This window comes from Varroa destructor, unplaced genomic scaffold (assembly GCF_002443255.2).
Source record: "Varroa destructor unplaced genomic scaffold, Vdes_3.0 BEIS01000004.1, whole genome shotgun sequence".
In the NCBI taxonomy this organism is placed as follows: Eukaryota; Metazoa; Arthropoda; class Arachnida; order Mesostigmata; family Varroidae; genus Varroa; species Varroa destructor.
The window spans coordinates 41,620,650-41,642,248 of NW_019211457.1; the positions used below are offsets into that span (position 1 = coordinate 41,620,650).

The 21,599-nt window shown below is 46.4% G+C and overlaps 1 protein-coding gene and 1 long non-coding RNA gene across 32 annotated transcripts in view; one reads left to right on the forward strand and one right to left on the reverse strand.

Moving 5' to 3' along the window:
* shot (dystonin-like protein short stop) overlaps window positions 1-21,599 on the reverse strand; it is a 240,444-nt gene that overhangs the window by 29,128 nt on the left and 189,717 nt on the right. For 29 of the 31 annotated variants that reach the window (XR_015327269.1, XM_086988303.1, XM_086988306.1 and 26 more), the window contains 4 exons: window positions 19,926-20,082; window positions 19,081-19,164; window positions 17,210-17,434; window positions 3,854-13,000 (listed from right to left, as the gene is read on the reverse strand). Coding sequence is in view for 30 of the 31 variants with exons in the window: in XM_086988303.1 (XP_086844429.1) it covers window positions 3,854-13,000; window positions 17,210-17,434; window positions 19,081-19,164; window positions 19,926-20,082 (9,613 nt within the window). In the remaining variant the exon portion in view is untranslated. Of the gene's footprint in view, window positions 1-3,853; window positions 13,001-13,224; window positions 17,130-17,209; window positions 17,435-19,080; window positions 19,165-19,925; window positions 20,083-21,599 lie in introns of those variants that run through there. The other 2 variants (XM_086988317.1, XM_086988316.1) reach the window with 2 other exon arrangements.
* LOC111250448 (uncharacterized) overlaps window positions 1-21,599 on the forward strand; it is a 34,824-nt gene that overhangs the window by 2,362 nt on the left and 10,863 nt on the right. The window contains exon 2 of the long non-coding RNA XR_015327284.1: window positions 387-548. This is a non-coding gene — a long non-coding RNA (uncharacterized LOC111250448). The remainder of the gene's footprint in view (window positions 1-386; window positions 549-21,599) is intronic.

Consider the following 21,599-nt stretch of genomic DNA (forward strand, 5'->3'; position numbering starts at 1 on the left):
TACATGTCTGTTTCTTTCCACAGTTAATTTTTCACACTGGGAGAAGGCCAACAATTGGATTGATTACAGAAACAGCGATGGTAAACGTGTTTTTAAGGTTTGCTATTGCTTTCTTAGGCCAGAGACAATTCCGAGTATTATCGCTACGGATGCAAAAAAGGAGCACAAATCTAGAACAGGTAGAACTAGAATGGAGGCAAGCATTTCCTCCATGTTTCTCATTGTGTTAGTAGGACTGCATCAGCTCACACACTGGATTAGTTTTTTTAGGAGGATTAATAAATTTATGAGCTTATTTATTCTGGTTGCAGTTTTGTTTATTTTTTTTTATTGTTTTAATTTTATTTTGTGTATTCTTGTTATACTATTTTTGTTATTTATTACAGATCAATCGCACATTCCCTTCGCGATCGTTTTAGGCATACGATAGTGGTGTATTACCGAGCGCGTTAATTTTAGTGGCAACGATCGATCGATCGGATGATCAGAAGTTGATATCAGAAGTTGAAAGTAGTCGATGACAGAATTTCTTCTGCATATGTTTACAGGTAGGTGCATTTTCAATATGTCAAGCGAGCGCTCAACGATTCAGTTATCTATTAATAACTGCACGGATAATTACTGCTATTGTTTCATTAATTAGATTACAGATTTACTTAATGCTATAAATTCAACTATCGTTATGACAAACAATTGTGGTGCTAGTTGAATACAGTTCTTTCTATCGAAAAGGCTGTTTGTCAATAGAAGAAAAACGTCGATGGGTTTGGCCGGACGACTGACTGTTGATCGACTAAAGTAAATAAGTCGTGACGACAGCGACCCAAGTAGGATGGATACAATGCATTGCTGTGATCTGAGAATCTGGTGATGTTACAAAAACGAAGACGATGATCACGTTCAGGGGCATAACAGAAAATTCGTCTGAGAACGAACCTATCGATCTTTCCCGAGCATGACAGCTGTTGTTAGACAATTGATGCTCTATAATTTGTTCTAATCAGTACTAAATTGTCGAATTTTGGCTTCAATACTTGGGTCGTTGGATGACAAGCCCCTCCCGGTACGAGATCGCCCGGATTCGAACCCCACCACCTCATGTGTTCCTAAGTGTCGTAAACAAATCGCGCTAAGTCAAATAGGCTTAATATCAATAGACTGTTTCGTCAGCCACCTATGAACCGTTCGATGTGTTGTGGTTGTTCCATTGCATGTCTGCGTTTTCAGCGTGTCTCCATACTTGGCCAGCAAAAGGCCAGACAGATGTACAACTCAGCAAACACAAATTCCTGCTATCGTTTGTGTGTGTAGTCGTAGATATTACGTGTACGTCCCATTAGAGTATTATTGCACTTAGATATGTAATATATTGGCAGTCGAAGCGCGGCGTCTCCGCAAGCGTCTACTGGCGATTGTCCGAACCTTGCTCACACTTACGGATGATGGTAATATGGCGATGTGGATTAGCAAATACAACTAAACATATATTAATTCAGTTGAAGAGAAACGCTGCATTGTAGTTTTCATCGCTCTAGAGTATTTCCAAAAGAGTTACAGTCGAGGTCAGTCTAGCTCGAGTCTACGTTCCATCCCGTACTGCTACCGAAACTATGCATCTACCCCGTTACGATAATAATGATAGACGAGATCTAGTGATTACTATGTATCTGATAAGAACTAATGAAAACGATGGCGAACAGTCATAGGACGACTATCGTGAACCGCAATGACGATACATGAGCTCGGGCCGGCAAGATGGTTATGGCCGATGCTACAACAAACCATAAAAGTAAACAACAACAATATCGAGGCCAGTAAGGACGGCAGCAAGAATGACGCTATCGTATTAATCAGGCCAACATCAATGTCAACAACGGGAACACGGGTGTGACAGGCAACGACTACTTCGATACGAGGACGATTTTCAAACAATGACAGACATCAACGTCGCATAATCAATAACGAAAAGACTAAAAGCGATAACGAGACGATGTCTTAGCGAGAACTATTTTTACTGAATAGCCTTTAGGACAACACAGCACATGGTACACCGATCAACATCCATTACCAACGAGCCGCTATCAGTTGAGAAGGCTTAGTAGGGGAAGTTTTCGAAAAATCCCGCACTCTCGGGCACACAACCTAACCAGTCAAACATTCATTCGCACGCCACACGCAGATACAGCTCCAGCAAACAGATCTTAGTAAAACATCTCGAAGAGACGACCGAGCCACGGCCGAGTCGCCTATGAAACAGGACTGCAAAAGAATTCAGTGAGCAATATTTGGCCAGTGTGTCATGTTATTGTAGCTACTCGTGCAATTTTGTCCCGTCGCTGACGGCCCACGGACTATTGCTGAGGACGAAAGCCTCCAGATCAACGATACGAATTGAGCATCGGACTATTTCCCTTGCTGCTGATCGTTAAATAGACGATGCCAACAGAAGCGCTTCGTCCAACCATTAACTCGATCGTAAGACGGACGGTGACCAACGTCGGTCGTCCGTCATTTTACGTTATTTGTTTCAGCAATTGTGGATCACCGTCATCGTTGTTGTTATTGTTACTGTGGGAGGCGTTCAGCTCTTTCTCGCAGAGATAAAAGCGAATCGGACTGAAGAAATAAACTTTGATGGTTGGGGAAAAGGAAAAATCGTTCCTTTCGCTGTCCTATACAAGTCGCCGTCTGCAACGTTACTATATATGGACGTGAGGTAATGCTGGCATTTATTGAAGTGCTATAATAGTTTACAATTGAATCACAGTGTCACCACGATGAGGAACTGGTTCCGATTAGGCTGAACGAACGCGACTATTTCTGCGAACATTTTAGAAATAAGCTACAGAGAGAATTTGACGATGCTGTCGGCAATAAAAGCTGCTGATTGAAGGAAGCGAACGAACTAGACAATTGAACGCTATACTCTCTACGAATTTCATACTCATTTATCAAGCGTTACAATGCGACCAAGAAAAAAGTATGCATAGATTGTGTTCGATTGGTTGCTTCAAAACGTTTTTGCCGTTTCACGGATCTAGTTCGTTAGTTGGAAATGTTTCATGCATGAAATTTATATAAGGTTCAATGGTTCGGGCTACCGCACGACCGAAATGTTAGATCTGAAATAGAGGTCAAGCTCCACAAGCGAGTTACGTTCAGGCTCGAAGCTCAGTCCGTGTTGAGGTGATCCCCTAGTTCTTTATTCGTAGCGGGAGCACGTTGCGTGCGCGTATGTGTTTTTAAGCTAAAACTCTAGGCGGCTACCCCAGCTGCTCGAGGTGCTCATAGAGCTCGTGGTGAGTTGTGCTTGAAGAACAACGAACTAATAATTACTACACAACTCAACACGTCAGAACACTGGCATCATACGTTAACAGCAATAATGACAACAACAATAACAATAAAGGACTAGCACAACAAACAAAAAAGCACAAAACAATTCGTTTGTCTGTAGCACTACGGCTGTGCGACGACAAACAAGACAAAAAAACGAGAGGGTAGATAGAAGCTTTTTGCTGGCTTCGTTTTTTCCTTGTATCTTTGCTGAGCTGATTATATAAGATGTGAAACTAATTATGCCCGCTTAGGGTTCCGTAGAGGAGCACGCAAGCTCCGCCGAAAGAACAGTTCTGTACACCTGCTAGAATTAAGGAAACAACAATAAGAAGGTAGATATACTAACATACGTTGCTACGAGTGATAATTTGACAATTTAGATTGGGTGTGATTTGTGTTACTCTCCATTCCAAGCTTGTCCCAACAGCATTGCAACTTGTTGAAACATTTGCAGCAGGCATCTTTTCATTTGCTGATTCGTGGCAATGGCAAACAGCGCTTGATCTTTTTTTACCTTTTGTGCGTCAAAGGATAGACCTCGGATGGCTTCTGAGAGCGACTGGAACCCTGAGGTGACACCCGTGCTAGAGACACGCGAGCGCTGAGCGCCCTGTGGTGACCATGTGACAAACGATAGATCCGCAGCATCGAAGAATGACATAGACGCGCCAGACGAGTGATCAAAGAACTCGCCAGTCTGACGGTCGATGATACCGCGCTCAAATGCTTCGCGCAGGCTGACAAATTCGTCTGATTTCATATCCTTGATGCGAATATCACTCAGATTCGAAGAACTGATAAATTGTTCAAAGCTGATCTGTTGGCTGCCGCCCGGCTTGACAAAGATGTGCTTATGTGAATCGTAATACTCCCGCTTCAGCTGTGACGACGATTCGAGCCGATTTTCCTGTTCAATCATGGCGGTCTTGTAGTTGTCTTCCTCATCCTCGGCTAAGACGAGTTCGTTGAGCGACCTCACAACGATGTTACTTTTGCCTGTAACCTTCTTGAGCATTAGAGCATCCTCAAGCTTCATTGTAACTCCAGTTGCTGGTATACGAATCATAAAGTGTTTTGCTGCGAGCACATCACTGCTCACGATCTTATCGACGGTGGTCTTCGACCCGACAACCAGTTCACCCTCAAAATGTTTCTTAAACTCGGTAAACATCTGCTTGACCACAACTTCGGTATCGGTAAAGCTTGATGACTCGCGCACGTTCTGCCACTGTGGGTCTTCGATTTCCTGGGCACTGGCAATCGAAACTTGTCGCGTAGGCGAGCTGTGTGACGAGGACAAGGAGTATTCGTGCTCCTTCACTGAGACCTGCGTTTTTGATGGCGATATTGAGCGCGAACGGGCTGCTCTTGCAGGAACGATTTCTTTAATCTTCGAAGGCGAGGCTGATCTTGAGGTTGATGGTGATGACGGTGTCGTACTTCTAATCTCGGACACATAGCTCGAGCTCTGCTGACTTGAGCTTTTAGTATCAGATAAAACTGATATTTGTTCCCTTGAGTGCTTGATTGGTGCGGGCGACCGACTTGTCGTTTTCACTTCTTCGATCTCCTCAGACACTACAGATTTTAAAGTTGAAGGAGAAATTTCCTCTGATTTCTCCTCAGTGATTCGTTTTGATGGTGAAGGCGATCGTCTACTTGAGGTTTCCACCTTTGAGAACGATATCTTCTCCTCAACAGTTTCAACCTCGCTAACACTGGCCCTGGTTGGGCTCGTAGTCTTTTCTGTGCTGCTTCTATGCTCTTGCACGATAACCTGGGAAGGTTGCATCAATCGGGTCGGAGAAGGAGTTCCTGCTGTTTCCATTTTCTTCACAGGTGATGTCGACCGGGTCGGAGAAGGAGTTCCTGCTGTTTCCATTTTCTTCACAGGTGGTGTTGATCGGCTCGGAGAGGGAGTTCCTGCTGTTTCCATTTTCTTCACAGGTGACGCCGATCGACTACTTGTTTTCCTTTCGGTGGACGTTTCACTACGTTCCTCAGTCACGCGTTTTGATGGCGACGATGAACGACTAGAGCTAGTAGGCGTCTTGGTCTCAGGGTACGATATCGTCGCCTTTGTATCTGACGACACTTTCGGAGTTACTCGTTCGACTACGACCTTTTCATGTTCTCTAACCTTCTTTGCAGGAGAGGCAGACCGGCTTCTCATCTTTACTTCAGCGTAGGGCGACGACTCGGGTACGTCGGTGGCTTTCGGTGAAGAGGCAGTGGCACTTTTCGGGATAGTTTCGTACACTCCTTCTATTACTCGTTTTGAGGGCGATGATGACCTACTAGACGACGTTTTAATTTCCGAATACGACATCGAGCTCGTTACTGACTCGGTTGTCTTCTGTTGCTTTGTGGTAGTGACACTCTCCACCCTTTTTGAAGGCGATGAAGATCGACTTGATGTTTTCACTGATGAGCTCATGAGTGACTCGATGCCTTTCAGACTCGTTGGCGTAGCCTCCATTGGTTTTTTCGAAGGCGATGTCGAACGACTTGATGATTTCATGTCACTAGTATAGGTTTGGCTGACAGTCGATTCCGTAGCCTTGGACATGGCTGTAGTAATGTCCACCGTTGTTTTTGAAGGCGATGTGGCGCGGCTTGATGTTTTTACTTCAGTAAGTGAGCTTGAGCTTTTGGACTCAGTAACCTTCGACGTCATAGCACTGGAACGCTCCGTTGTCTCCTGGAGCTGTTCGGTACCCCGCTTCGACGGTGAGGATGACCTCGAACCCGATGTGATCCTAACCTTGCTCATGGTATCTTCAGATACTTTACTTTCAGTTGCCTTTACCGGCGATGGAGCTCGAGGTGATATTGTCTTTTTTATCAGAGTTTCCTCTTTGATGACCTTTGCTGTGCTTTGTGAGGGCTTTCCAGGTGAGGTATCCCTTTCAGGTGGCTTTGTTGGTGAAGTGAATCGTCTCGATGTCGATGGGGATCCCTTGACTTTCACCGTCTCACTTGTATGCGACCTTTCTTCTTTCGATTGCCACGCGCTCTTCAGAGACGTTTCGTCTACGACGGTTTTCTGAGGCGAAGGGCTTCTTGAGCGGATAGAAGTACTAGCTGGCTCCTCAAGCGCAGACGTCGTAAAGGTGGACGATTGAAATATCTCTGATGTTGAAGACAACATTTGAACGTCGCTGCTGGCCTGTGTATCATACGCAGAGACAGTCTCGGCGTCCTCAGCAATCTTCAGCGGACTAGTAGTGCAAGAAGACCCTCGAGAGGTGTATTCAACTGTCTCAGTAATTTTAGTTGGGCTAGATGTCCTAGATGTCTGGGGACTAGCTGTAGAAGGCGACGCTCTTTTAGCTGTTGTTGTCACCTCTGAAACCTCAATAACTGTAGATTTGGCTGTCTTTGAAGGACTGCTTGCACGAGACGATAATTTGCTTGTCTTCATCGTAGCTGATTCCGGTGTGGAATCTACTCTACCTGGACTTACTGTCCTAGCAACCTCTACCGTTCTGATTGTGGGGGAGCCAGCTTTTACCGTGGTGGTAACCTCGGCAATTTCCTTCACGGCGGCGCCCGATATCTTCGATGGGCTAACAGGCCGTGACGAGAGGCGGTACTCACTAAACGAAGCTGAGTCTTCCTGCTTCGATACGTGGCGCCTAGGCGATTCGAGCGTCTCTTTCGGCGAAGAGCTGCGTCGTTTTTCTGCGGCTTTTTTGATGACAGTTGACGTGCTTTGAGCAATTTTGTACGCAGCAACCGCGGGCGCAGCCACAGTAGCGACAAGCCCTTGTTTTAGCGCATCCTGCAAATCTACAATACGGCCAGACACGCTGATCTTTCCTTGTTCAATTAGTCGACCGTTTTTCGGATCGTCCAAGAATTCGCGTGTGCTTACACAAGCTTTTGTCTTGAACTGATACACCATAGCAGTTTCATCTAAAAGACCTTTCTTCCTGATATCGGTAAACGACAACGACTGCGACTCGGACGGTAGCATAAATTTCTTCGTATTTGAGTCATAGTAATCGAAGATTTCAGCTAACGCATACGTTACGCTTCCATGTGGTTGGCGATCCTGTACGAGCACTCCTTTACTGAGTGCTTCGCACACTGGTATTGTCGCTCCGGTTAGTTGATCGGCGTAAGTACCTTGCGCCAAATCGACGGCGCCACAAGCCACTGCATCGGAAAGGGTCTGCTTTGTATCCTTGCTTTCCGCCTCCACTTTGACGAAACCAAATGCGATTGCTTTGTCGAGTGGGTAGATTTTGCCTGTTGATTTCTCACGTACACTGTCTTTCGATGCCATTTCGTAGCCAGGTGAGATCGAAAGTGTCTTTTTAATCGTGGTTACCTTGGCGGTTATTTTTGATGACGTCACCTGGCTTGATGATTCCATAACGGGGCGCGCTGGTACCGGCTTCAGCTGGAGCGTGCCGGCTTCCATTGAATCGCGTACAGGCGTCTCATTACCGGTCTTTGGGTGTTGGACCGTACACTTGACGGCATCGATGAGATGTCTGTCGAGAGCCTGAACAACGTCAAAACTATCTTCGACAACGGCTATCTGTTGGTCAAGCAAAAGCCCTTTCTCAATAGCCTCTTTGACGGGCATTAGTATACCAGTTGCTGGATGAGCAAATTCTTTTGTTGAAGTTTTAATCAGGCCACGCTCGAGTGCTACAGGAAACGTGAGCGCCAGTTTTGGCATTCGCTTTGCCGTCCCCGGAGCGTTTTTTTCAGCCAGTTGCACTGGTGAGTACCTCTCAGCACCCTCGTGCAGCGGAATTCGGCTTCCTTTCGCGGTGAAGAACTCACCTGAAAGCTTATCAAGGACGCCTTGAGAGATGGCTTCGTTGACCGAGAGTTGCGTTTCGGAGTCATCAGGATGTAACACAGCTGAGTTATAGTCTACTATATCACAGAGTATTCCCTCCTGAAGGCTGAGGTCAGCGCCCGTTTCCGGATGGATAATCCTATCACTTGTAACGTCAATTAGTCCTTGTTGTAAAGCTTCGCCTAAGGCCAAAGGCCGTCCCACGGGAATGGCTAGAAGTCCCGAGCGGTCATCTACAATCTTTTTCTCAGCACACTCGGACAACGAAAGTTGCTTGCCGCTTAGAGGGTCAGTGACTACTGAGTCTTTAACAACTCCCTTGCGGATAGCTTCTGATAGCGTCATAGGTCCCATCTTGTCCTTATTTTGTATGACCTCCTCGAAAATGTCGCGGCTCGAAGCGTCGATGAAGCCTCGCTGGAAAGCAACGTTTGCTGGATAGAGTATTCGTCTAGTTCTTTGCAGCATAACAGGCTGTCGGTAAACGGTGATTGCCTCTTCCGCCATTGTGGACAACTTGGAAATGGCTTCAGTCGGCTTAATGGTTAGCCTGGTTTCGCCCGCCTGTTTCGTAATTTCCGACATTGGCTTAGTCATAAATTCTTGGTATGAGACCGTCGCTCCTTTGTCTTCTCGAACGAAAGCTGTCTGAACGGTGGTCACAACTCCAGACACATTTCCGCGCTGGAGCTTTTCGATGGCGTCCTTTGAAAGAACACCCTTATCAAGGGCGTCCGTGAGTGTCATCGACTCGCCGGTGTTGGGGTCGGTAACCATTACCGTTGTAGTGGTGTGCACCGTATGTTCAGTCGTTTTCGCAGAATCGCGAAGTTCCTGGGCTAATCCGCTATCAATGATACCCATCTGAAGAGCTTCGTCAACGGGAATTTCTCTGCCAGACCCAGCATCGCGGATTACTAGTTCAGCCTTTCGAACGATCTTTGTTGTTTCCGTAGTTGCACGAACAGGCTCTGTACATGTAACCGTTTTCTGAGTCTTCTCTTCTTTCGCTTTCTTGAGCTGGGCTAGGGTTTTAACCATTTCGACGCCAAGAGCCTCTGGAGCTGAAACGGCGATCAGTCCCAACTTTACAGCGTCAGGTATGCCCATCTTTTTCTTGCTTTGCTTATCCGTGTAAATGAGGGTATTCTCTTCAATCGTCCCGGAAGCCATCGCCTCCTTGAGAGAAATATTTTTGCCCGTTCGCAAATCCGTAATCTGCACGTCCTCGGGAGCTACGATACCTGCCTCAACGGCAATACCGAGGTCAATATCCTGACCGCTTTCGTCATACCGAATTATGGTTAGCGGCGTGGATGGAGTAAACTGTTTCATCTTCTCTAGGGCGGTACTTGGCTCGCCATGAACCGGTTTTGCGATATGTAGCTGCTTTTTCGCCTCGACCTCAGGTTGTTTCATCTCCTTGAGGCAAATGATACCACAGTCAATTGCTTCCTTAAAGCTTACGTTGTTAGACATCATCCGCGTATTACCGGTAGGGTCGAGCAATCCCTTTTCGAACGCCTCAAGAAGATTGTAGGTCTTGCCGCTTCGTGTGTCTGTCACCTCGGCGGATTCGGGATCGACCAATTGTAGTTTTACAGTCTCCTCCAGTGAGACAACTCGGTCAGTACCAGGAAGAGTTAACAGGCCGCTGTGAACGTCTAGCATATCTCTCGTCAGTACATCTTCGAGACTCCAACCTCTTGCCGGAATGTCACAGACAACCGTGCTGCTCGTCTCTGAAGTAGCGCGTGTCGACAGTTTTGAAGGCGCGACCTGGCGCTGCTTGGTCTCTGGACTGGCCTTTCCGGGAGATACCCTGCCCGCTTCTGTCGTTCGACTAGTTGTGGCATCCGTCGATAATGTGGTTGGGGTTTTGCTGCTAACCGTCGTAGCCGTTTTCGCAGTGGTTATGGTGGACTCAGACGAAAGTTCTTCTGTCTTCATTATCGCGAAATGCTCCGACAAGCGTGGTTCTGTTAACTGTGTAAGGTCTGTGTCACGCTCACCATGCACCTCTACTGATACGTGGCCCGTAGCTTTCGTTGGGCTACTACTGCGGCTTGATGTTTTAGTTACTGATCGGCCTTCTATTGATTTCTGAATAGTCGTATCATTAGCCTTACAAGTTAAGCTATCATTGGTTTTCGATGGACTTGAACTTCGCTGTGGTCCGATCGAAGGTAAGAAAGCTTTTTCAGTTTTCGGCGTGGCACCGCTAGTCGAGGTTGTAATGACAGTAGTAGACCCTGTCACTGAAGTGGATTTTTGGGGGCTCGTCGATCTCGATCGAAGTGAAGCCGAAGAACTTTCTCGGGTGGGGCTGCCGGTCTTAATAGACTTGGATGATTTCGTTGGTTCTAATGCTGACTTTACTGACATGTCGGTGCTGCTTTGTTTTATTTCTTTATCCTCCGGGCTACTGGGAGCAGCAACTTTGCCTTTGTTTGGACTTGGTAATCTTTTCTCTGAGGATTTATTTCCATCCATAGGTTCATCTCTCTTCTTTGTGTCAACCTTCACCGAAACCTTTTTTGACACCGAATCGGGCGAAGAAAATTCCGCGGACGAAGTTTGGCGTTTTCTGTCGGGGGTCTCTATGGTCTCCTCGTACGAGCACTGATATGACATCTCCTGCAACTTTGGTGTACCCTTCAAAGTCGTCACGATAGAGCTTTCTCCAGACGGACTAACTTCAATCCTCGATTCTGCCTTAACGCTGGACTTGGTCAGCGAACTGCTCCGGGACCCTGTCTTCTCAATCACTTCTCTCATCTCGCGTTCCGTCGTCACCACCCGCGTCTTGGTCTTTGTGCTGAGAATCGCCTGTACAGCCTTCAGGTCCCGGGTGCTTTCAGCAGATAGGACGATTAGACCATCATTGATGGCATCCTCTAAATTAATGAGCTCACCAGTTTTTGGGTGCTTGAACGTGGCATTGTCTTCGTTGATGAGACCTTTTTCAACAGCCTCTTGAAATGATATGCCTATTTCAGCAGAGCCGCCCTGTGACTGAACGGTGACATATCGCGTGATCGTTTTAGTAACTGTTGCCGTGCTTACAGTAATGCGAAGCAACCCTCTAAGCAACGCAGCTCCTTCGGAGGTAATGATGCCGTCTTTGACGGCATCGCGAAGTGAAATTGGCATCAATGTCTTCGGATGACGAACCTGACCAGTTTTATGATCGATACGACGAGCGAACACTGCCTCTAGAAGGGTGATCTCCTCGCCGTTCTCATCTTTGAGGCCAATCAACTTAGTCAGCATCTCATATATCTGCTCAAGAATGAGTTTCTTGTGAACAGCCTCTTTCAACGTCATAATTCTATTCGATTTCGTATCCTTAAAAGTTTTGTTTTTCATATTAATAATGCCTTGATGTACAGCCTGATTGAAACTGACATTGTCCCCAGTTTTGGTGTCCTGAAAGCCTTCCACCTCAAAGATCATTTTCTGGCAAACAGACGAGATCAGGCCCCGATGCACGGCCTTGATAATGCTCATCGTTTCATGTGTCCTTGGATTAACAAACTTGCCGTCGGGCGTAATGATACCTTGGTGCATAGCCTCTGTCAAAGACATTGCTTCCTGAGTAATCGGATGCAAAATGCATTTGATGTTCGCGTCGAGCAAACCAAGTGACACAGCCTCGAGAAGGCTGATTCTCTTTTTGGTGTGCGGGTTCAGGATCGTTCCTGATTCATCGAGAAGGTCTTGAGCCTCCGCGTCCTTCAACGTCAGTGACGGTGAAATTAAGCCACGCTTACGAGCAGCCCCTAGCGGAAGTCTTTCTCTTGTTTGCTCGTCTACGTACTGGCCATTACGGACATTAAGGAGCCCTTCTTGAATAGCTGTAGGCACACTGACAACTTTACCGGACTTCTTGTTGACCACCTCTCGTGTGTCCGAGCAAAGAACTCCTCGTGCGAGCGCTTCGTTCAGGTCGTACACGCCGCCGGAACAGTTATCAATGAGTCGGCCTTTATCGTCAACCATACCTCGATCAAGAGCGTATGTCAATGTGAGACCTTCATCGTTCTCCCTTTTAGGCTCAATAAGTTTTCGTGCAAAAGCCTGATCAATAGTATACGTCTCGCCGGTCATCGGGTCTATAACTAGGCTTTCTTTAGAATCAATGAGACCGGCATCGAATGCCTCGGTGATGCTGAATCGTGTCACTCGAATCAGCTTCAGCTTCTTGACCATGGTGTCTGGGTTCTTCAGTAATCCTGTTTGTATCGCTTTTTGAACCGATATTGGATTGCCCTTCGGGTCAAGCAGAGTCTGCCGATGTGGATCGTAGAAGTTGAAGCGGATCGCATCCAACAGTGTTAGCTCCTGCTGACTTCGTGTATCAACGATACCACAGGGAGCTTGTAGTACATCGAGGTACTGCTGAGTGACTAGGCCGATTTCCACAGCCTCATTGGGATTGTATTGCTTGCCAGTCTTCGTATCGACAAACTTACCAGACTTGGAGTCAACGATACCGCATCTCAACGCCACACTAAGAGGCACCCTTTGATCACTTTTCGTGTCTTTCAGGGCGGTCCTGACGAGGAAGTCGGCAGTCGGATTGTCTTCATGGGCCCTAATAGGCTTTGTCGATTTCAGCTCAGTTATTGTCAATGAGGAGCCCCGCAGAGTGGAATCTGCGAAGTCCATCTCTTCCGCTTGCTGGTCTTGTCTGTCAGCTTGCGTCGAACTCGACGCAACGGGTTCGTATGTGGAAGGTAATTCCCACTGCTGCTTATAAGTCACAATGGTCGGAACACTTGGCACAGGATACGCACTCAGCACTTGTGCTGTTCCCCTTGTGCCACTCTCAGATTCAGTCTGCACACCACGGTATTGTTGAACACGAGAAATAGATCAGATTAGCATAAAGAATAATGTTTGTCAGCGTTAGATTTTTTCACCATCTATGCACTGTAAATACACTATAAAGTTGCGCAGATAAAGAACAGCCGAGATGCATACGACAAGTGGCTGTCGATGACATCAACGATAGCTAGAATCAAATCACTCCAATGCGCTTCGTGTGTCGCCTATATACTTACGTCTACCACCACAAAACGTCACGTAACACGTACATCGATGCCTTTCTGTTGTCTTTTATTACTATTATTACTACTGATACGCACACACGTTGTTTATGTTCGCGTTATCACTAGAATACACTTGTTGATAAGCTGTACGATTCCTTTATTATCACTAGTAGAAAAACTCCGAGATAATTAGCACTACTACTACTACTACTTCGCCTTTGCAATGTTACCGTTAGTGTTGCTCTACTGATGACAAAGCATCTTCAGGCTTCACGGATAATATGTCGCTTTGCATCGTTATTGTGCCTAGGTTCACCGCTGCTATCTGGACCATACAGATGTGCTTGTAGTCAATCAGCAGTGATGATTTGATAGTTGTACTGCTATTGCCGCTGTAACATCGAAAGTCCTAAATAAAATACGTCCTGCCCGATGGACGTAGGCAAAGTGAAGGACTGCGCAGTGTGACTTAGTCAGCACTTCCGTGTGACAGTCAGTCGGCGCAAACGGAGCACTGCCCGTAGCGGCAATACACAAAAGACAACAACGCTTGCCTGCTACGGTGCCAGCACTGCTCCGAAAGTCACCGAAAGAATCAGTCGAACGCCGACGCCGCTGTTACTATTGCTGCGATATCCCTCACAGCGGGGCCACGGACCACCTGTGGGCGAGGACCAGCACAAACGGTAAGAGAAGTGATGGCAGCATTGGTCGCAGCGGCAACTAATCTCAGGCAAAATAGCTGGTCCGATCATCGTTGCCAAGGACGACAACAAATTGCCTGTACACTCACTGGATCTCTCTCAGTCCATCCCCAACAAACACAAGCGAAACTTGCATAGACCTTTGCACATCTCACTGACAGACAGCGAAACACTCAAACAGGATAACAGCAGATCCGCAGTGGCACACGTACAGCGATGCCCTCACACGCTGACGTTGTGAGTCAGTAATATTGATCGATGAAAGATTCGTGGTTGTATGAACGAATAAACAAACCAGCAGCGCCACAAGCGCGTGGGCAGAGACCAGGGCGCCGGTTCGTGGTATCTGGGCGCGATATCCGCGGCGTCCTATGCTGTTAGCAACAGGTTCAATCCGGTTGAAAGCTTGGGTCAGTACGGACACATAATCGTCTGCCGCTGCAGCTTTCAGACCTCGTGATGGTTGCGACATGATACGTGTCAAGCAAACACATCGCAGTGATATATATATATAGGAACAGTGTTATATGTCTCCATCTAACGGAATCGTCGTCACAGCTTTGCCCTAATACTCAGAGCGTAGACTGTACAATAAACATCGCGCGGCAAATTAGGCAAAGAGAATAAAGTGTTCTATAATATGTAGTCATTTCATTGCATCAATTTCAACAGAAAGGAAATGGGGGGACTGAGAAACGAATATTTTTACAGGTTCATGTGAATTGGAGTTCGTTTAGCATCTCAATACTTAAGCTAGTTCTGGGACGATCGGTGACTTGCGGCGCGAATGTTGCTATAGGCAAAAGCAATTCTAGGACCGCTGCTGTTTTTCGGAGCTGGATCTCATAATAAAACATTTGCCGCAGTGTGGGCAGTTGCCGGAAAAAACATGCGCGCAAAAAAACGTCGTGGAAAAGCTAAGCTCATCGTCACGGGCCAGTCGAAGTCGATGACACGGGCGGGGAGTTGGTTGAGAGATGCCGCTGCTACCAGGAGTTCATACGCGGGCAGGTTAAATGGCGTCGGGCTCTAGCAATGAAAAACGTGTCTGCACAAACGTATACGAAATGTGCTTAGTTAAGAACTGATGTCAAGTCTATCTAAATAATAGTACATTAATGAACGGCCTGCAAGTGACGTTCCAACTATCCCTACCGTTCTTGTCGTCGTTGTAGACGAGAGAAACAAATGTATCTATTCTATTCCCTAATGCGTGGAACTCAATCAACAAAAAGTATATTAGGGCTTATTCTTTCTATGGAAAAAATCCTTTGCCACCGCTTGCCGGTCAAACACTCTGGCCGGCGCGACAAAACGCAGGCTGTATTCCTTCACCCACGACAATTGCCCGAATGCGCTCTGGTATATAATAACACTAATAATAATAATGCCCACAGACAGTTTCTTCCCCGCGCCGACGGAGATAGCTTGAGCTGACGGCTTTCAAGCAGCAAAAAGCGTAATGCTGCTACACCAATTAACTTTTTCTTATCTATGACGATCCGCTAGTATTTATGGGTCGTGTACAAGTATCTATATGAAAGCCGGCGGGTATATTGATTTGGTTGATTGGTTAGCGGCGGAAACCTCCATTAAAACGACGAACTGCTGGGTGCAACTACGGGAGTGGCAAACTTGTTCGTCTCAACGATTTGTTTCTGGGATCGTATAAGATACTGCGATGCACCGTAGTCGAAATTCTGCCCCTAAAAAGGGCCGTTATCAGTTCGGGCGTCGGATGCAGTGCGCTGGTCTACACGATTTAGCGTTGTTGTCCATTGGACTTCGCTTTAGAGAGATCTTGTTGTATATGAAGTGTAAAAGATTCTGACGTGACTGGCTGTATGAGGACATAAAATTTCGTTTCAGATTTTATAAAATGCAGACGCACACTTAGCCATACCAAAATGGCGGCATGTTCCGTCGTCAACTCTTGTCGCCTTCTTATTTCCCCGTTTATCGGTCTACATTAATCTATCGAGCCGAAGAGTAGTAGCTGTTAAAAGCAATACATTTATATACATATATATTGTCTTGGTAGAAGTTCCTGGTCCGCCAATATTTGTACAAAAATGTTAGATCGTGACCTCTGTCATAAATAAGTCCACCTTGGATTCCTCTAAGAAAATCTGTTGCACACTTACCTAAGCGCAGGACCTGTAACAGCTAACTTATAAACCTATAAGCGGCAAATCAGAGCGCCGCCGCCGCCGCTACCGTGCTTTTCATACACTAAATGAGTTTCTAGTCAACAGACCCACGTTCCATTTCTCGTACGCCATAAATATATCTATATTTATTTGTGTCAAAATATATCTAAAATCAGCGCCGTTGTTTCGTGGCCGTTAGGGGATGGTAGAGAACAAACGCAGGACGTGCGAGATTTCCTTTTTTGGGAATATGGCTCGTTCTGATCGATGCGTCATTCGGGTCTGCGGGCGACAGCAGATACCAACCGCCTGGACTCAGCAACCGACAGGGAGAAGTAACTATAGTCGACGTAAAGTGAAGCCCGTTGAAGACAACGTTTTCTCCACACGCGGTCGCCCGTTAGCAGCTTATGTAGGGCAGCTAGTAGTCTCACCAGCAACGGAATGAATCTAATGTGGTAGCGGTTGAATTGTATTATCGAACTGTGAGCTGTCGCTGATAATGAATAAACTGCACTAACGAGTTGATCAGCACTGATCTGAGCAGGGTTGAGACAGAAGAACATGCCCAAAACAGGCCATTCAAAAGCCCTTTGTCTTCGAACCGCCGGAGCCGCGACCGCTGTATGCCACACGGACGTTTTCGTACATACACGTGGCAGCGGCTCAGCGTCGTATTCTCCCAAAGGCTGGGGAACGCCGCCGATCTCGTACGTAACAAAGACAGAGGTGCTTCATGTTGAACACTTCTAGCGAACAGATTTTCCGCTGTTCTTACTGTTCAGTATGAACCAGCAGACTTAGCAGTACAAATGATGACTGCATATATACGACTTATGTATACTAACCTAAGGCGTACTGTAAGATATTGTCTACGTAGCGCAAGGAGTGATTGATGTCTTTTGTCAAAAATTTTCTCTTAGTTCTCTCTCGTCGAGGACCACTGCCATTACCACTAGCCTACCTGAACTGAGCTATGTCATACGCCAACACGACGCTAGAGTTGATTCAATATTGATCGTAAGTTTTGATAAGCGAGGCATTTTGTCACCGTGCTAGCGTATGATAAACACAGGAAGTATGCCTGCGGGAGGGGTTCGGCAGTGGTCCACAGTCCATAAACTGAAACACGCTAACACACACCTTGTGCCGTTCTTCGCTGGTGAAGTACTTTTGCATACATTGTAGAAGCTGACTCAGCTTTTCGCCGATTTGCCGATACTCGGCGTTCGCCTGATCAAGCTCCTTCTCGACCTGCTCGGCACCATCTGCTCCTGGTAGAGCTCTTCTTTGTTTCAGACTAGCATCAAGACTAGGGTGGGCGTCCTCGAGACTTTCCCGGTAATTCTTATTCCTGAGATCGTAGATCTGCCGGAAGAAGTTCAAAGGAGATCAATTGTCAACAAGGAGTGCGATTTATGATTTGCGTTGGTAAAATGGACGGTGGGGGACCCTGAACAGGAAGCTGGCTCGTCGATGACTCTCTGACTCTTGACTGGTACCAACATCGTGCAGATTGTTGAATCTCATCGAGTTCGATTCGGCGGTTGGTGCAAAGCTTATTTAGAGTTCTTGATGGGTGCAGGCAGAAGATGCTTGAGGATGCAGACGATGGGGATCGAAACGGTGACCATGCTAAAGTGGCAACCTCACTTTCGACCTTACCAAATATAGACGTGCACAATACAACCAAATGAGAACAAATAGTATAAAACAAGTAATGAACGAAGATCATGCGATGTGTGTGAGGTGCATATACAAAAATCAATTGTGATTCGATGATTGATTCAGTGATTTAATGTACGGACGAATTTCGCGTGGGACATGCGGGCCCATGCGCTGTCAGATGCCGGAGCAGGAACAGATGTATAAATATCATAGGAAAGGATCAATGACCGTAATCATACTACATCACAACATCATACCAGCTACAATAATGACAATGATAGCTGTGTGTCCATGACAATAAGAAATCACTGGCCAACAGCAGAAGTCTAAAGACAGCACTATTTGTCACAACTATTAAACCTGGGACACGAGTGGCGCGATTATGAAATGGCCAGAAACACCAAATAAATACAAAAGAAAAAAAAAAAAAAAAAAAACGGATAAAAACCAAATGCCATGCGATAAAATCGACAAGTACTACTATTACAGCTAACAAAATAACAATGAAAACGAGCGAAGTAGCACTTCAGGACTGCCGCTGCGCCAAAATTACGTCTACATGGATCTATATGTGGGTGTCATTCGTTGCGGGGCCAATGACTTCTTGTACGGCCGAAGCCGTAAACGCCGAAAACGTCAGCGTACAGGATTTGACCTTTAACAACAAAACAACCCTTTGGCAATCTGCGCGCCGCGGCAGGCAAAGCGGCAACCCTGTCCGCAATAGAGCGGTAGAATACGTTCGTGCGATGGCGTGTGGGGGGATAGCAAGCCTACGAAATGTTTGAACTGATACCGTTCCGATTAGTACAGACAGCAAGTGTTACCGAATAGAATAGTCTTCAAAATGGAATACTCGTGAGAAATTCTAGAGATTACGATTAAGGGGCGCATGCAATAGGACGTGCAAGAACGCATGCTTCGCGAGGTTTAGGCTAATCGGGAGGAAACTAGGACGTCTATTTTTAAGAGACAGATCATCAATGGAAAGAATCAAGCACGAAAACGATCAGGATACACTTGTTCAAATACTAAAAGATACGTGAGGGCTAAAGAGTCTGTGGTACAGGGAGGGGAGGATTTTAATGAACTGTATGCTTTAGAGCTAAGAATAATGGCACGAAAGCTAATCGGTGCAGGGTTCAATTTTGTGCAGGGGTATGCAAGGTTACAGCCGAGGTGTAGGTACCAGGAGTCTTCGAGAAGTCTTCCTCTAGATGGAGCTAGTGTGCTGGGTGAAGAACATCTCGTCCGGAGATTGACAGCCAGACTATCAATCAAAAACAGTACTCTATCGAGAACTAGAAAACACGGATATGAAATGGAACAATAACATCGAGACACACCTTAGCCTCACGAATGTAGCGGCCACCAACGAGGTTCAGATCCTCGAGGGCGGGTTTCCGTTCCGTGAGCGATGAAAATAGGGACTAAAAACAGGGGGTCAAAAGATAAGCGCGTTAATTTCGGTTACCAAGTATTAATAATCCCTGGTAAAGTTGTCGTTATCTGGCCATTACCTGCAACAGCATTTACCTAAAGTAGTATTGATTATCTCTTGTTAGACACCGTAGTGTTGGTCGTAAGCGAGTCACTTAGTCATTTGTTGAAGCAAAGACAGAGTCTTCTATACTGAACTTAAGAAGTTATTATACCGTTAATATTTCACATGTCTATCTAGTTCGGTGAGAATACGATGTTTCAGCGGTACGTCGTACTTGCACGCGGTTATCGAAACAGGCGTTGTAGACGTGTCATACGTCTGGTGTTAAGTTATTTTGGCGAGCTTCGCCTCTATCACATACGCCATGTAACCATGTTCTAAGATCTATATATTCGCTGCGATAGAAGGTTATAGCAATAGAATTAACGAAACTCGTCTACGTAGCGAAGCTGTCCTATGTCAGAGCGAGTACTATATGATCCATGGGGAACCTGCCTAGCGTATCGGTCGCAACCCGACTCAGTTATCCTCAATGAGCTAACCGACAGCTTGTAAATGTAAATCAATGTTTGGGTGTGTGCAGATGTTTTATTCTAGTCGTTCATACTACGAATGCATAGAATGGTCCTAGGCAGTGTATGTGGATGATACGTCTGTTTCATGACGGGGTTATTATTTGTGATGTAGCTGAAAGCGCGTCGGAGCGGTGTCGATCTTAGAACAGCGTGATAGACAGGTGGAGCTCACCAAGGCCTGTTGGTATTCACGTTCCGCATCACGCGAGCTTTTGACTTCCTTGATAGTATTCACCTTAATGGTCATCTGGTTGGCCCATTGCTTCTCCTCGTCCATTTTATTGCGATACGCTCTCAGCATTTCTGAGGCCGCTTCGCAGCCGCGAAGCCTGAAAGCCAGACGAAGCCAACGTGTTAGAATCTAGCGAATTGCAGGCTTGACACCTTTAAAATTATATAAGACACGTGTGGCCTGAGGGATGAACATCGATTACTACATGGCAATACACCCCCTTGCTACCCTCCACTGGGATAAACAGGAAAGCAATCAGAGGGTACAGTGCTAAATCAATGATTGCCAATAGAGGCAACAAGGCGGTCCGTTCTGTTAGTGCTCGAGTAAAATAGTGCTCGACATACGCGCCCTCAGTTAAAGCACAACCGATGACATGAGCCGGAAAACAGTCTCGTTACAGCCTTCAGATCTTGGCCTGCCTTCGCGATCTACCTTGATTAACTCGAGTTTTCAAAAATCTCCAGTGCTCGCTCGCCAGCTTTACGCGGGTGCAGATTTCTGTCGATTCGAAAGCTAGCTGAACATCGCAACATGCTTAACAGTAGGTGCTGTATTTGCTGCCATCAAACGCTGCGCGGACCAACAGCTCCAGAGATAACAAGCCCGAATGAATAACTGAGACATCGTGGTCCCGCCCTACACACAATGGACACAGTGTGTCTGCGTATATGTATAGTCGCAGCCTATAACCTCTTACACAACGAGGTAACAACTAATCATTCACTTGCTCACAAAGAAAGAACAATGGCTTAAGGCAATCACGATCATTACGCCCGCGATATTTCGTCGAAGGTAAGGACGACAAAGGATTCGCTGACATTGTCGGCGGCGCTGCCAAGACCGCTACGAAGGTTCTTGCTGAATTCATTCGCAGGCAGGCCTCGATAGATGGTTTCGTGGATGCTGACTACCTGGACGCTGGATAGCTATAAGGCGTTCGCTGATCAACAGTCTTACCTCTTTGGTCGTAATCTAATGTGTTCGATGTTAGCCTGCATCGCGCCTGCTACGTAGCGTTACCAAAGGCCACTTTGTGTTTGCTAAATAAACAAAGACCAGCAGACCATACGTACGCGATGGGCGACAAAGAAGAGTACGAGTGATTTCCACTACAGTGGCTGCGACTATAGCAATAGGAGGACACTGCAGTTGTACGGGAGGCGGGTGCGCAGCATCACCAGCCAAATGCTTTGAGGTATTGGGTGTCGCCTGTGTATGCTGAATACAGATGTTTGGGTTGTGCGGACGAGCAGACGAGAAAGAAAGAACGGCAACAATCGATCGACAGAACTCAGGCCAAAGCTGCGCTGCCCACGAGTGTATTACTACAATATTTTTTCTATATGGTAGCTATCATTGTGCTATTTCTTTTTATTTGCGTTTGTTAGATCGGATCGTTTACGGTGCGTGCCGTGCCTGTATGTGCCATTCAACCTATAGCAGCAAGTACAAGGTTAGGTATATCGCCGAGATGCCCTACCTAATTAATATATATAGGATATACCTAATTAACCAGATGATTCGCATCGCTTTACTGGGGGCCCGTGTGGCTTCAAAGAGTCATCAGCGGCGCGAAAATGTCTGCTGGCTTGCTTGTATTTACAGTTATAT